At 42.8% G+C, this 15,598-nt stretch overlaps 1 protein-coding gene across 2 annotated transcripts in view; it reads right to left on the reverse strand.

The window, feature by feature from the left end:
- The window catches only part of HTT (huntingtin), a 289,833-nt gene that overhangs the window by 195,172 nt on the left and 79,063 nt on the right, over window positions 1-15,598 (reverse strand). Inside the window, exons 8-10 of one of the 2 annotated variants that reach the window (XM_068276307.1) lie at window positions 14,911-15,089; window positions 10,093-10,297; window positions 8,176-8,223 (exon numbers count right to left, since the gene is read on the reverse strand). In XM_068276307.1, the coding sequence (XP_068132408.1) occupies window positions 8,176-8,223; window positions 10,093-10,297; window positions 14,911-15,089 (432 nt within the window). The remainder of the gene's footprint in view (window positions 1-8,175; window positions 8,224-10,092; window positions 10,298-14,910; window positions 15,090-15,598) is intronic. The other variant, XM_068276315.1, reaches the window with a different exon arrangement.

A 15,598-nucleotide genomic window follows, 5' to 3' on the forward strand; every position in this document is an offset into this window, starting at 1 on the left:
ACCTATGCTTGGCTACCTATACTGAGGGCACCTACATACCCATACTGAGGGCACCTACATACCCATACTGAGGGCACCTACACCTAACTTCCTATACTGGGGGCACCTATACCTGGCTACCTATATTGAGGGCAGCTATGCCTGGCTACCTATACTAAGGGTACCGACTTTACTGGGGACACCCATACTTAGCTAACTAACTACCGGTACCTATACTGAGTCTGAGGGTGTTTAAGTGTATTTCCTTACATTAAGTGGTGGCTGTTATTTTTCTGTTGTATATACAGTTTGTGATGTGTCATCGAGATCTGAGCGTTTGGCGTGATGTGTCACGACTTCAGAAAGGTTGGGAACCACTGGGCACCATAAGACACAGTCGGCAAAAAAATGCAATGTACGACAATTTACCTCATGCAGTAATTTAAGATTTTCACACATGTGGTAATAGTTAATAACTTACTGAAAAACTGCATGACAAGTCTCTAAGATTTTTACCTCATGTGGTATATAATTTGGTATTTTAAAGTGTATCTAAACCGAAGGAGGGGAAAAAAAGTGTTTCAATTATCTGGGGATATTAACAGCCCCCTGCAGCCGCCCTGGGCCTGCAAAGTCAATCAACGATCCTCCTGTCCCCCGTCCCATGTAAGTGAAACTATTTTTCCATTTCAGTTTAGGTTCACTTTAAGGAATCATGCAGTTCTTTCGGTATTTAAAGCGGATGCGAGATGACAAACTAACTATAACAAGTAACTTGTCTATATATCTTATGTAAAGTTTAGATGGTTTACACAGCAAATCTAGCTGCAAAAAGTTTTAATAGAATATGATTATTTATTCCTGTGATACAATGACAGTGGCCATGTGGTTTGTAAACATTATACAGAGGCAGGCTTATCTGTATCTTGAGCCATCAGCCTAATCCCCTCATCCTCCCTCCTTCCCTCTGCCTCTGAAATCAATGGCTAGTAACACCTCCCCCTCCTCCTGCCCAGACTGAGCTCCCATGAGCCCTTGCTACTGCCAAGGCTCTCTGAAAACCTGTGGGCGTGGTTTATTTAGTTTATAGGGAATTAGAGTATTAAAACAAAACAAAAAAGTATTTGGCTTGAGGAATGCCCTATAAACAATAGGAAAGGAACACAATTATGCAATGTGTAAAAGTGCACCTCGGATCCACTTTAACCTCCCTGACGGTATGATAAACGCGGCTGCACGGCCGCGGGAGGGTTTTTTTTCAATTTTTTTTTTTTTTTAGCATGTAGCTAGCCTAGCGCTAGCTACATGCTTCCCCCCCTCCCTGCAGCGTCCGCCCCCGTACTTACCGATCGCCGGCGGCGCTGCTTGCCCATAAGGAAATCCCGTTCTGAACGGGATTTCCTTGAGGGCTTCCCCCGTCGCCATGGCAACGAACGGAATGACGTCATAGACGTTGCCGACGTCGTGACGTCACAGGGAATTCCGATCCACCCCATAGAGCACCCTGGCCGCGATTGGCCAGGCTGCGGGGGGGGGGGGCCTGTTTCCGCGGCGGGTAGCGGCGCATCGGCGGCGGCAATCAGACCAAACACGCATCTAGCAAAGTGCTAGCTGCGTGTTTGAAAAAAAACAATTATGTAAATCGGCCCAGCAGGGCCTGAGCGACACCCTCCGGGGGCATACCCCGTGTCACACACGGGGTTACCGCCAAGGAGGTTAAAGGATTATTGCAGTGCAGGGGAAATGGATGAAAGATGTGATACAGACAGCATTTTATTTTCATTATACTGACAAATAGTGCAAGTACAAGCTGCATAAACATAACTTTTATCAGCTCAAAACCATTAGTATCTTGCGAACTACTTTTTATTACTACCTAATAAAATTGTGAAGTAAGGGAAGTATGTTTTTATTATTAACTTTCTTAATTTCCTGAATAGTTTGTTTTCACTTTTTTCTGTTCCGTTTCCTCCCTTCTATCATCTCGCCGAATAACTTATCTTACCGACAACTCCATGCTGGAGATAAAAAAAAAAAACATCTTACTTGTTTTAGGGCCGGTTTCCATTCATAAAATGATGGGAATGCGGCTTCCTAGCCGCATCGCATCACTTCTGCTGCTGGGCGCGTCACTTCCGCATCTCCCAATGTGGAAGTGAATTGAGGAGATGGGACGCGAGTGCGGGTGGATGCGGTCGTGCGAGAATCTGCAGCATGCTGCAGCTTCTCGGATCCCTCCGCACAACATGCACGCAGTGGAAACTGTTCCATTGCCGTGAATGTGTTTCAGGACACCCGCAGTGCGATGCGGCTATGTAGGCCCTTACCACATGCTCTAGTCTTTGTGAATTTACATTTATTGAGATATTTACCTCACAGGTCAGGAATTTAGTTCTACTTTTATATGCAGTAAAAGCACTTAAAGGGAAACTTAAGCGTACTAAAAAAAACAACCAGTATTACTTACCTGAGGCTTCTACCGGCCCCCTGCAGTTGATCTGTGCCCACGCCGGTATTCTACGATCCTCCGCTCCCCCGCCATGGCTCAATTTCGACGACAGGCGCACGTGTCCTCGTTTGCACTCCCGGTGCCAGAGCATCTTGTGCAGGCGCAGAAGAGATTTTCTTGAACTGTGCCTGCACAGGATGCTCCCGGCGTCGGGAGTGTGAACGAGGACACACGCAGCCAGGCCCGCACAGGCGCAGTGGCCGAAACTGAGCCGCAGGGGGGTGGGGGACCAGAGGATCGGCACAGGTCGACTGCAGGGGGTCTGTAGAAGCCCCAGGTAAGTAAAACTGCATTTTTCAGTATGCTTAAAGTGGTCTCAAAGTCAGCATTTCTACTTTGCTATAAAAAAGATTACTCACAGTTTGAAAGCTACTATCCAAGAAATTATTTTTAGCAGAACCAGCACACAAACCGCTCAGAACAGCTAATTAGAAGATGTTCATATATGATAAAAAACAGTTTGAATAAAATGCAATGGCAGGTTTTAGGGCAAGATAAACTACACTTTGGAAACTTGTAATTTGCAAACAGACAATATTACTTATACGCAAAAGCAAATATGATAACTGTATGAGTAATAAAAAGTAGGAAAACACATTTTTATTAAATGTTATGTCAGAGTTTCAGACCACTTTAAGTATTCCTTTAAGGGCTCATTCACACTATGTGAGTTGCAGTGAGTTTTGACTCACTGCATCTAGTGTGCGTTAAACATGGTAACATGAAAGGCCATAGACTTTCATTTTAATATTCACACTACAACGGCGAGTTGCTGTGCAGTGCATTTCAACTCGTCCTGAGTGATTAAAACTCATAGAAATGTGTGGAAATGCATCTTTTTATTACTAGTGAGAATGAGTCCTTAGTGAATTGACATTTCACAAAATGTTCATTAAAATCAGCTGCTTATCCAAATGTGGTTATGCTTTGTGAATTGAAGCCAGTATGCGTTGTGAGTCAGGATCAAGCTCACACACTGTGAGGAAATAAGCTCACACAGAAGCGTCACCCAACACAGTCTGTTGCTATGGGGTGGATAGAAAACAAAGAGACTGGAAGGCTAGTGGAGATGTGGTCAATGGGCTGAGGGGGATGCTGATGTTTAAATATTTGGTGTGTCGGACACCTGTACACACTCGACTGTCAGCTCAGGCAGACCAACAGATCCAACCAGCGTGTGTAATGCATGGCACACACCATGCAATATTCCATCAGACAGATGGGTCGAAACGATTATTTCTGACAGATCCAATCTGATTACCGAACGTTTTTCTGATCGATTTTCCAATCCATGGTGTGTCCCAGGCATAAGAGGCTCTAGCTGAAAACACCACATTACCCAAAAGGTGTGTGACACAGCAATCTACAGGGGAGCTGGGCAAATTATGTGGGTATGGATTCAATTCAACAGTACTGAATGCTGACAGCTTATATTGGCTTCTGGCCCCAAAGTTATAATAGAAGGGATATAAAGATGGTAACTAATGCCCATTTCTCATCTTAGCACAGGTAGTACGGCCATATTTAACCACTTCAGCCTTCAGTGTATTTTCACCTTATGCATCCGAGCAATTTCCCCATTTCAGCGCTCCTCCCATGCATTCGCCAATAGGCTTGCCACTACTTATCACAACAAAATGATCTGTATCTTGTTTTTCCGACACCAATTGGGCTTTCTTTGGGTGGTACCTTTTGCTAAGAATTATTTTTTTCTAAATGCATTTTAACAGGAATATTAAGAAAGAAAATGAAAAAAAATCATGATTTCTCAGTTTTCAGCCATTATAGTTTTACAATAATACATGCTACTATAATTGAAACCCACAGTTTATTCGCCCATTTGTCCCGGTTATTATACCATTTCAATTATGTTTATTTTACAAATTATTATTTGTATTCGTCTCTTCCCCATTTTTGGTTGTGGGGATAAAAAGTATCCTAAATGTTATTTCAGGTAATGTACTATGTGTGTGTGCCATTGCGTGATCGAGTAACAAACATCCAAACTTTCACATTTATAATATTAGTAAGAAGTTCTATGAGCAGAGGATGGATACACAAACATGCTGGAATGAATGGCTCGTTAAATGGCACAAAAGCTATGTAAAGCCAGTGCCTCTGAGCTACATGAGAGGCAACAATTAGACGTGCCTGTCTTTCCCGGGTGATTGCCAAGTGCTCAGGCTCTTATTCTGTCCCCGGGCTTTACTGTAATCCTCATTAAAAGTCTCACAAGAAACATCTGAGCACAAATGCCTGGATACATAAACCCAACATCGTATCCAGAAAACCAATAAAGGATCCCAAGGCATGGCTAAAAATTTACAACACCATAAACTGTTGAGGGCAAAGATCTACTGTACACACACACATACAAACACCTTCAAGATCACTCCATCCCACACTTAAACAACATAGACAATGTCAAACACACCTAAAAAATTATATCTAATCATAAGCCTCCGGCATTTTTGACTTGTGCCTATTACAGCCACTGCAATAGGAAATAACTCCTCTCCCTAAAGTCCTATTCATGTAAACTGAAACAAATGCATACATGTAAGGTGTGCTACTTCTGCAATAACTCCTAGACAAGGTACCTGCTTGGAGAAAAGAACTTCTACGACCTGTACACAAAATAGCAAGTATTGGCCATATGGTGTTGATGTATACAAAACATGAAAATCTGTACCTTCTCTTTTGGCCTCAATGATTATGAAAGGGTTGTAAATGGCCTTAAAGTAAACCTGAATTGAAAATAAACTTAGGAGAAAATGAACTGTATGTGACGTACAGATGATAAATAGAACATAAGTAATATGTTATTTTCAGTTTTACACAGTAGAACCCCTTTATAGTAGACTCCAAGGGACCAGGAAAATAAGTTTACTGCATCAGTAGTTTACTATATCAGAATTGGGCATTTGCTGGGACTGAGTTTACTATATCAGAGTTTACTATAACAAGATTCTACTGTATCTTTAATTTTTAATGATTGCATCAGACTGTCTCTGCAGTGTAGAATCCACACTTTTTAAGGGCTCGTTTTCACTAGGGACGATGCCTTGCATTTCCCCACATGTAAATTCTAACAGGGAAACGCAGCCTACTGAAATCAATACACTGCCACCCGATTCGCATGCAAGGGAAAAGAAAGAATGGCAAGCAGCAAAAAAAAAAAAAAAAAAAAAAAAATCACAGACAGGGCAGGGCCCGGCCGAGGCATAGGCTGGAGAGGCTCCAGCCTCAGGGCGCAGTGTAGGAGGGGGCGCACAATTCATTCAGCTGTCATTCCTAATTGTGTATGAAGCAGAAATAAATAAGAAAAGGGGATACATAGCAGTGACTGCAAGCCAGATAACTAGATATAAAGGTGTTGGGGAGGTTGGGGGCCCTGTGGCCCTCTTAGTCTAATAGCAATCAGTGTGTGACAGCTGGGGTGGGAGGGATGGAGGGGCGCACTTTGGTGTCTCAGCCTTGGGTGCTGGAGGACCTGGTCCCTGCTTTGAGACAGGCGACTCCTTATATCCATGCATGGCACCTATGTGAAATTCGGATGTATTCTCACATCACAGCAAATGCCGGTGTGCGTCTCAGAGGTGCACACCAGTTACAATGGAAACGGGCACTTAATATGAAAATTAACCTCTTGACGACCAGCTAACGCCGATTGGCGTAAACTGGTCGTCTGCGGGTTTCCATGGAGGCCTTTCCATGTCCGTTCACGGAGGGTGTCTCCGTTAACAGCCAGAGAGCCGCCGATCGCGGCTCGCCGGCAAAATGTAAACACGCGGGGAGGAAATCCCCGCTGTTTACATCATACGGCGCTGCTGCGCAGCAGCGCCGTAAGGCAGATTGGCGATCCCCGGCCTCTGATTGGCCGGGGATCGGCGGCATATGATAGGCTGAAGCCTATCCTACAATGCGCAGGATGGATATCCGTCCTGCGCAGCCCAGGGAGGAAGAGGTAGGGAGGGAGGGAGAGGGAGGGAGCACAGAAAACGCTGCGGAGGGGGGGGGCTTTGAAGAGCCCCCCCCCGCAAAGTGCAGCAAGCCGGCGGCGATCAGACCCCCCCAGCAGGACATCCCCCTATTGGGGAAAAAAGGGGGTAAGTCTAATCGCCCTGGCATAATCCTAATCTGTGCTGCGGGCTGGAGAGCCCACGCAGCACAGATCAGGCAAACCACCCCTGGTCGTCAAGTGGCAGATGTAATGACCCTTTTAACCCTCCCTCCAGCAGTAAAACCCCATTATCTGCCTTCTTCAAGCTTTTAGCTACTATTTACTTTTCAGGAAACTAGGCCAAATACAACAAGCTGTTTGACAAGCTCCTTTGCATATATCACAACTCAGATTATTTTAAACTCTTTCTGTACTAGAAATCAGAAAGGGACTTCAGATAATTTCTTAGTAGGGCTAGTACAAAACGTGTATATATTTATCTCATTATGTCACTTCAGGTACCCTTTAAATAAATCCAATCACAATTCAATAAAAATTTATTGTGAAAAAAAATCAATAAATCCAATCACAATAAAAATTAAACTCCAAAACCTGGTTTACACGAACTATTTACAAATGGTAAAACACTTTCTTAATGCACTCGTGCGAAAAAACATTAAAAAATGTGAAGACAGCAATTGACACAAAAGCATTTTCAGTTGTCTGCTTTCCTGACAACGAAGTAAATATTAGCCTGCAGCATTTGGGAATGGTAAAAAAAATCTCAAACTTTAAAACGCAGGCAAATGTGGAAACGTAGTATTGTGTGAAAGCCAAAATTACTTGGTGAATATGGTTGCCAAATGCACTTACCTATAAACATTAAAAATCTTTTTTTACAAGTGCTTGGAACAATATATACTTTTGTAAGTATAAGGAACTTGCATATATTTTTGTAAGTTGACAGCTGCTTGTTTTAAATTTTCCTGTGAACTGAAACCTTGATTGAACCACAGTTCTTTATCTGGTTTTGTAAAGTGGGATTATACTCCCAAAGCTAAAATTTTAGGAATGCCTCTTAGTTACATAAAAGAACATTTGAAAGCATTCCCAAGTATTACCTGAGTATAAAATCTTAATTTTCAATGCAAAGCACAGTAATAGTTTGCTTATCCCTTGTCATGAGTAAAGGCAAGAATCTTCCACTGCCTATGTGTTCACTATGCCCCCTCCTTTTCTGCTAAAGTGACGCAGCTATTGCAAACGCAATGTGTCTATTCAGCAGAGGGAGGGGGCAGAGTGTTGACACAGGGAGATTCTAGCCTTTGCTGATGACCAGAGAGAAACAAGCTCCTACTGCTATTCACAGTGAAAATAAATGTTAAACACAGGAAATACTTTCAAATGTTCTTTTATGTAGCTAAGAGTACTAACTGAAATTTTAGTGTGGGGAGTATAATCCCACTTTAAACCAATGCTTGTGTTTAGCATTGTCTAATAGAAAGCCAATTAGAGCTGCAAACAACACAGGAGTATAAAGATACTAAAAGCATAACAAAATCTACAATGAATCACAATAAATCTCCCAAGGCAACGAAAGCATACCCGGTTCTCGAATTAATCTCACAAAGCAGTGAGACCTCAATACTAGAAACTAACAATGGTTGATTATTTATAGAGGATAATGGAGACAGCAGAGATTGAAGAAAAATGAGGGGTGACCAATAGAATTCTGGGTAATCACCTTTTTGTTTCCTGGACAGAGCAGGACTGCATGTGGAGCTCCCACCAGCTGCAAATCACAGAGAATGGAAGAGTGCAGAGAGATTAATAGAGCGCATGCATTACATGATTCAGATTAGGGAGAGAACCTTGCTATGATTTATACAACAGTAAGATCACAAGAGCGGATTCTTATTCTTCATGCAAAGCGGTGGAGGCAATCTTAGGATTAGTATGATTAGGCTGATGACTGGAAAAGCAAATTTAACAGCAGAAGTCTCTTCTGACCAGTTTTTTTTTTCATTTTTATTTTATTCATTTTTTTGTCATCGTAACACTGCAAACAGCAATTTGTGGCAAATTGCAGTGCACTAATAAGAATCAGTCATAACCGTAATCATGCAGAAGGTGTAAAATTCAGTCTTCTATCCACATTCCAGAAAAAAGCATCTCCCACAGCAAAAAGTATATTGACAGTGTGTAAAAATGCATCCATGTACTTGTTTGGCAGCACAATATGTTTTGGTCATGTGATCCTATCCCTGCACTGAGTGAACTGCCAGGCCCCCTCTGGTCGTACATGGATTTTCAACAGCGAGACTTTTTGGCGTAGGGGGTGAGCCGAATGACAGCTCACCCTGCTACCGCACTCATTCGGGGGTGGGGGGAGTTAAATACGAATACTGCTAATTTTCCTTTCACCAGGGGTGGGAGATGCAGGTAACACTTTCATCTTGGAATATGGCTTTAAAACAACCCTGAAGAAACCCAAAACATTTAAAAACCTAACCTAATTAGAGGGAAGGCTCTGAATCCCAAAGAGCAGGGGCGTCAAACTCAAAAACAAAGTGGGCAAATTTTGAACACTGAAACAAAGTTGTGGGCCAACTTCCATGTTTAGTGACCACCTCACTCCCCTATACAGTTCCCTGGTGTCTAGTGTTCGGCCCCCCTCTATACAGTTCCCTGGTGTCTAGTGCTCGGCCCCCCTCCTCTATACAGTGGCCCTACTGCTTTCTCTTGGTCCCCAGTGCTTTCTCTTCTCTCCCTCATATGGCTTACCTGGTGATCTAGGGCTTCACCTCCAATATAGCTTTCCCTGGTGGTCTAGAGCGGGCCAAACATAATGCAACGTGAAAAAAAGCACTTGAGGGCCAAATCTGACGGCTCTGCAGGCCAAAGTTTGACACGTAAGCCATACAGCCTTTCCAGCTCTTTCTCCGTCTGTTGTCCCCCATTCAAAATGGGTGCCTTTCGTGACTCTTTGGAAGGCTTAGGAAGCACTTGTATCCTTGATTGCTTCCAAAGACAGGCATATTATTTGTATGGAAGAGCAGCACTGGAACAAGGACACAGAGAGATGACAGGGGAGGCTGTAAGGGACCCAGAGAATTCCCTTTTCTTAGGTATGTCTCTTTTTTCTTGCTTCAGAGTTGCTATAAGTGATTATATCTGCAGTTGTCCGGTCAGCCAAATTACATTGTTGGTGAGTAGAGAAGATGAAAATTGATCAGATTTGATTTGAAGACTTGATGGAAACATCATTAATTATTTGTATGCAGCTTCAAACTGGACTAATACGGATCATCAGCAACTTCATTTGATTGGTCCAGTTCCAATCTCCCTATAAACTGCAATGAAATGTGAACCAAGCAGGAAAAATCTGTAATTTCAACATCATTTCTATTGGAGTGTTGCTGGCTAAATCCAACTCATCTCAAAATTGCAGAACAAAAAACAAAACAACAAAAAAAACAACAAAAAACAAACAAAAGTATAAATCTGTACATTTCACTGACTACAGATGGTGTTGTACTCACATATGCACAATCTCCATAAGGCAGATGAAGCACAGACTAAACACTGGATCACAACAAGAGCAATCCTTTTCATATGCTCTACAGTAAAACTCCTACAGAAACCACTGTAGATGACTTGCCTATAAGCTCTGCAATGCTTCCACTGCGGCTGCGGTTCTGAGCCTCATCTCGAGAAACGCTGATGTACGGAATGCCTCCAGCGGCGGTCAGGACGTGGAGCAGCTCAATGGGAGGAGTCCTGAACATCTGCTGCAGCAGCTCCAGAGCACCGGTCACCACATTGTGGTCTCGGTGTTGTGTGTAATGCAATGTCAGTTCATAAACCTGCAGGAAACCAAGAAAAAGGGTCTCAAAGATAAAATAAAAGCGCTGCCACTAAGGCTATGCTGCCTGTAGTTGGCCTGATCAGCACAGGACAAGCACAGTAAAGCTTAAAGAGAAACTCCAGTGAAAATAATTTAATTAAAAAGAAAGTGCTTAATTTTCAATAATTATGTATAATTAATTGAGTCAGCATTTGCCCATTTGTAAAATATTTCCTTTCCCTGATTTACATTCTGACATTTATCACATGGCTACATTTTTACTGCCGTCAGGTGATGTCAGTGGAAGGAGATGCTGCTTGCTTTTTTTGGCAGTTGGAAACAGCTGTTATTTCCCACAATGCAACAAGGCTCCCACAGTGTGATGTCAGAACCATGGTCCTGACATCACACTGTGGGAGGGGTTTCACCACAATATCAGCCATACAGAGCCCCCTGATGATCCGTTTAGGAAAAGGAAAAGATTTCTGATGGGAAAAGGGGCTTTCCGCTACTGAATGGGATGAAGTTCAATTCTTGGTTACAGTTTCTCTCTAAAGAGGAACTGTAAACAAAGATTGAACTTCATCCCAATCAGTAGCTGATACCCCTTTTCCCATGAGAAATCTTTACCTTTTCTCGACTAGATCATCAGGGGCGTCTGTATGGCTGATATTGCGGTGAAACCCCTCCCACAGTGTTAAGTAAGCACCTAGGTTCTGACACTGTGGGAGCCTTGTTGCATTGTGGGAATTAACAGCTGTTTCCAGCTGCCTAACAACCAGTATTTCCCTCTATCCATATGTATGTCTATTAAAAAAAATAAATAAATACATTAGCCTATCACATTGTTAGGGGTTGTGGTTATAGATAACAGTAGCTGGAGCTATCTGTTTGTTTTCTCATGTCTGCCAGTAGTGAAGATGATGACATGCAGGCTGATTGTGGATAAATCAATATAAACAAATTACGTGGTGAATATCAATCATTTTTTGATCTCTCCTATTTTTTTAACTTCTTACTTTGCAATGTATTGATTTATTTTTTTCCCCTTTTCGCTACAGTTCCTCTTTAAACAACAACTTAAGTGAGAGGGATATGGAGGCAGTCATAGGGGTAATTATTTCCTTTTAAACAATGCACATTGCCTGGCTGTCCTGCAAACGCTCTGCCTCTAATACTTCTAGCTATTGACCCTGAACAAGCATGCAGATCAGATGTTGTGACTGTTTGTGACTGAAATAAATATGGTGGCCTCCATATCCCTCTCAGGTCAATTGTCCTTTTAAGTTAGGGGCCTTTCCCATGGACCATTGTCTCTGAATGTTGAATATTATAGGCTCAACGTTTCAGACTCTAATCAGCTAATTAATCCAAAATAGCTGCAAAGGGTTCCTGAGAATTTAAATCATCTCTCAGTCTGGTTCAGAATTACGGACATAAATGAACTTTTGCATGATATTCTAACTTTTTGAGTTCCACCTGTATATTACAAAAGAAGAATACACAACTCCACAGTAGTGGTCCACCAGCTCTATCCACATCCCATGGGTCAGCAATAGAATCTCTTGAAATACTGTACAAAATCAGGATTGCCAAGTTGTGGATATCCAAGCTCCGGAAAAGATGTGAACACGTTCTATTAGTGTCACCTAACACCAATCAAACTTGACCCTGTAAGCAACACTCGGGGAAACAAATGCTCAAGAGGAGAAATGAAGGTGCATTACATAATGAAGTGACAATAGTGGAAGACGTTAAAGGGACTCCGAGCAGTGTGGAAACTATGAAAAGATGCATATCATATTAAAGCTCTCTTTCTCCTCTTTCCAATGATATATAAACCGCCGCCCTACACCTTTTAGTTTTCGCTATTTTCGCGATTGAAATTGCTGTGGCCGCGATTTCAATTGCGAAAATAAAGAAAACTAAAAGGCGTAGAGCGATGATTTAAGTGTCGCCAGAAAGAGGAGAAAGAGAGCTATAAAATGATATGCATCTTTCCATAGTTACTTGTATTACACAGGACGACACTTTCCCCAGTGTCAGCAGCTCCATTCAGCAGAAAAAGTCGGCCTGTGTAATACAATGTAAGTATGGAAAGATGGATATCATTTTAAAGCTCTCTTTCTGGCGACACCTAAATCGTCACCCTACGCCTTTTAGTTTTCTTTATTTTCGCGATTAAAATTGCGGCCGCGGCAATTTCAATCGCGAAAATAGCGAAAACTAAAAGGCGAAAGGCGACGGTTTACCTATCATTGGAAAGAGGAGAAAAAGAGCTTTAAAATGATATGCATCTTTCCATAGTTTCTGCACTGCTCTGAGTCCCTTTAAAGAGGGTGACAATGTGATTGGATGTCACTGTCATTTATGGATTCAGCATTCTGGATCTTTAAAGAGGAGCTGTTAGGTATAGGGTCTCAGAGAAGAAAAAAAAACATATCAGTAGCTAAATATTGGCTGTACTTACATTACATATGCATTTCACTGTCCACGTTTGGATTTCACAGAATTTTGATATAGTATTTGCAGAGAATGATGCTCCTGACAGCTCATGGCAGGTTCCATGTTTGTCTGTCTTGTATGAAGCCAATTGTGATGTAATATCCTCCCTTACCTTGCTTCCTGATGATTCGACTCACAAAAAAGATAAGGATCAAAGATCCTAATGGCTCATGATCTGGACAACACTACTGTGCAGTGAATATTAATTAGCCATGTGGCTAGGAACAATAGCGAACTCATGCAGTATACTCTAAGGGAACAAGTGCCCTGTGAACAGCACATTGATTTTTCAGTGCTGTGAGTTAGGCTGCTGTTACAAGCTGCTGTAACATGAGCCTGTAACTTCCCACTTAACCTAAATTCTTATCAAAGCTAACACTGATTATAGACCATAATCGAGCCTCTCAGCGCCACCTGGTGTACAGGAGGCGACGGCTCCACCTCTGGCCGGCTCACACTATCTGTTTACTTGTTCACCGGCTGTGGTGTGCCCACTATGACTACCTGCCTGCGAGAATTGCATGTGAACTCTATCTGTGAGAGCTGTAAGTCTATAGGCAGCCTTATATAGAAGAGCTGCTGCATATGGGTAAAATGCCTGCTCGCTTGCATGTGAAGGTATAAATGTTGATGAAGACCCCCTAATGGCTGTAAAAGATTTCCTAAACTGTCATGTTGAAATGATATGAGAATGTACAAGCTATAGGGAGTTGTAATAACTGAAAACAAACTATAATGTCATCGGAGGTTTAGGGCAAGGTTTCCAGCAAGCAAGATGGCGCTTGCAGGTCTGTCAGGTGATCACAATTAGAAAATATAAAAGTAGATGCCACCCTCTCCTACCTTAAGCCACACCCTGAGGAAGCCCATTGGGCGAAACATGTCGGTGGGAGGAGCTACATGAGGCCGGCCTCGCTCACCGCTCCAACTTACGCTGCTTCTGAAACTGATCCCCGCAGGAGCACCGCTAGCCAGGCACACGCGGGTAGATCATCCACGCCAACTGCCGCTGACAGGATTGGGCAAGTTGAGCCACCCGAGCTCTGAAGGTACCGCACACACCCCCAGGGGAAACTTGCAAACAGGGTTATGGCAACCCCCTGAGTGAGGCTGTATACTCCTGCGGACTATACCGAGGCAATATAGCTGCTGCAAGTTACTGCTACGCTTAACTACTAACTGCTGTTTGCATAGAGCTTAACAACCAAGCATGTCTTGAAATGACCTAAACTGGACTGCCTAACAAACGCGCAACTAACGCTGCTCTAATGAGTAGGACTGCTAATGCAAATATTTTGAAGGCTGGAACTGTGGTTTCTTTTCGTGTAGGCAAACAAGCTTGGTGATGTTCTATAACCCATAACCAGCGTTAATTAGTACCTGCAAGCAAAATTTGAGCTCTGATGGCCATCATGAGTGTACCAACCTGTTTGGCAAGAGAATGAGTGGCATGTATGTATGTACATATGAAGTGGATGTGAATGCGGGGGCATGGTATGTCAGCCTTGAAGCTTTTACTGTGTTTTTAATGGTTTTAGTATTGTGGAATTGTTGCACACTCTTTTGATTTGCTCACAATAAAGATGAATTTTGATATTGGCAAGTGAGGCCTAGTCTAGCTTTTTGTGAAGTAGTGGTTTAGTAATTGAGCTTTTTGAGCTTAAAGGCCCACATTTAATTGAGGCGATTACTGAAGGAGTGCATTAGCACGTAGCCAGTTAAATCCCCAATTCTATTGCCATTAGGAGACCGAAAATCTGCACACTTCCCACTGTGAAAGCAGCCTTAGGGCGGGATAGGGAAATGAAGGGGAGGACCAAGGTAGTGCAGCGGGGAGAAGAAGAAGCCCCAGAATGCTTTCAAGTATCTGTTATGCGTCCTGCCGGCCTCCTTAGGAGCTTGGGAATAAAGAGCCTTGCTGTTCAGCAAACATCAAAGAAAGAGAGATTTTTAACTTCAGTATTGCCTTTTTGGCTTCCTTCTAAACTGTTTAACACAGGAGAATAGAGGTTTAAATTAGCTTTTGCAGCCTGACAGTTACTCTTTAAACAAGTGCGCACATATACACACACACGACAGATCGTCAGCCCCTTTATTATTACAAAGTTGCTACACAGCAAGGTTTACCTGTGTTAGCTGCTCTCGGGAAGGAGATATTTCGGCTTCTTTTCGGGTAACCCCAAAGCTGCCTTTCAGACTGGTGTCCTTCACCTGCTGTTGTAATAGTGGGATCAGGTAGCGTAGTGTTAATAAGACTCCCAGGATTAAAAGAGTGGGTTGTTCATCTTCAATAGGGACAAGAAGACCTACAGAATGTGTAAGAAATGAACATTGACTGTTTTATAGTGTTTAAAATGTTGATTGGACAAGCATTTCCTGCAATTAGCCAACCATGAGTCTGTTGTGAATTTGCATTGCTTACCCCATTATCCTTGTTAAAACCAAATAAAAACATTGCAAAGTTAGATAATGAAAGAAAAAAGAAATGCTTTTGTAGGTAGGATCCAAGATATTTTAAGCATTGTTAAAGTAAACCTGTGCGCTTAATGAAGGCACAAGTTAGATACTACCTCGGTAGAAGGAAGCCTCTGGATCCTCCATAAGCTTCCCACATTCTCCTGCAGACCACCGCTTCTCGCCGGGACCCTCTGCAAGCTCATGGCCATTCTCCCATACTTGAACGAGCAGGGCTGCACTGCGCAGGACAGCTTGGGTTTTTTCCATGCAGTGCAGCCCTGCTTGAGAAGCCACAGTTGAAGCTTGGAAGGGTCCCAGTGCTGGAACAGCGAGATGGAGGGGGATAAGGGAAATCTCT

The sequence above is a fragment of the Hyperolius riggenbachi genome, chromosome 1 (assembly GCF_040937935.1).
Source record: "Hyperolius riggenbachi isolate aHypRig1 chromosome 1, aHypRig1.pri, whole genome shotgun sequence".
Classification (NCBI taxonomy): domain Eukaryota; kingdom Metazoa; phylum Chordata; class Amphibia; order Anura; family Hyperoliidae; genus Hyperolius; species Hyperolius riggenbachi.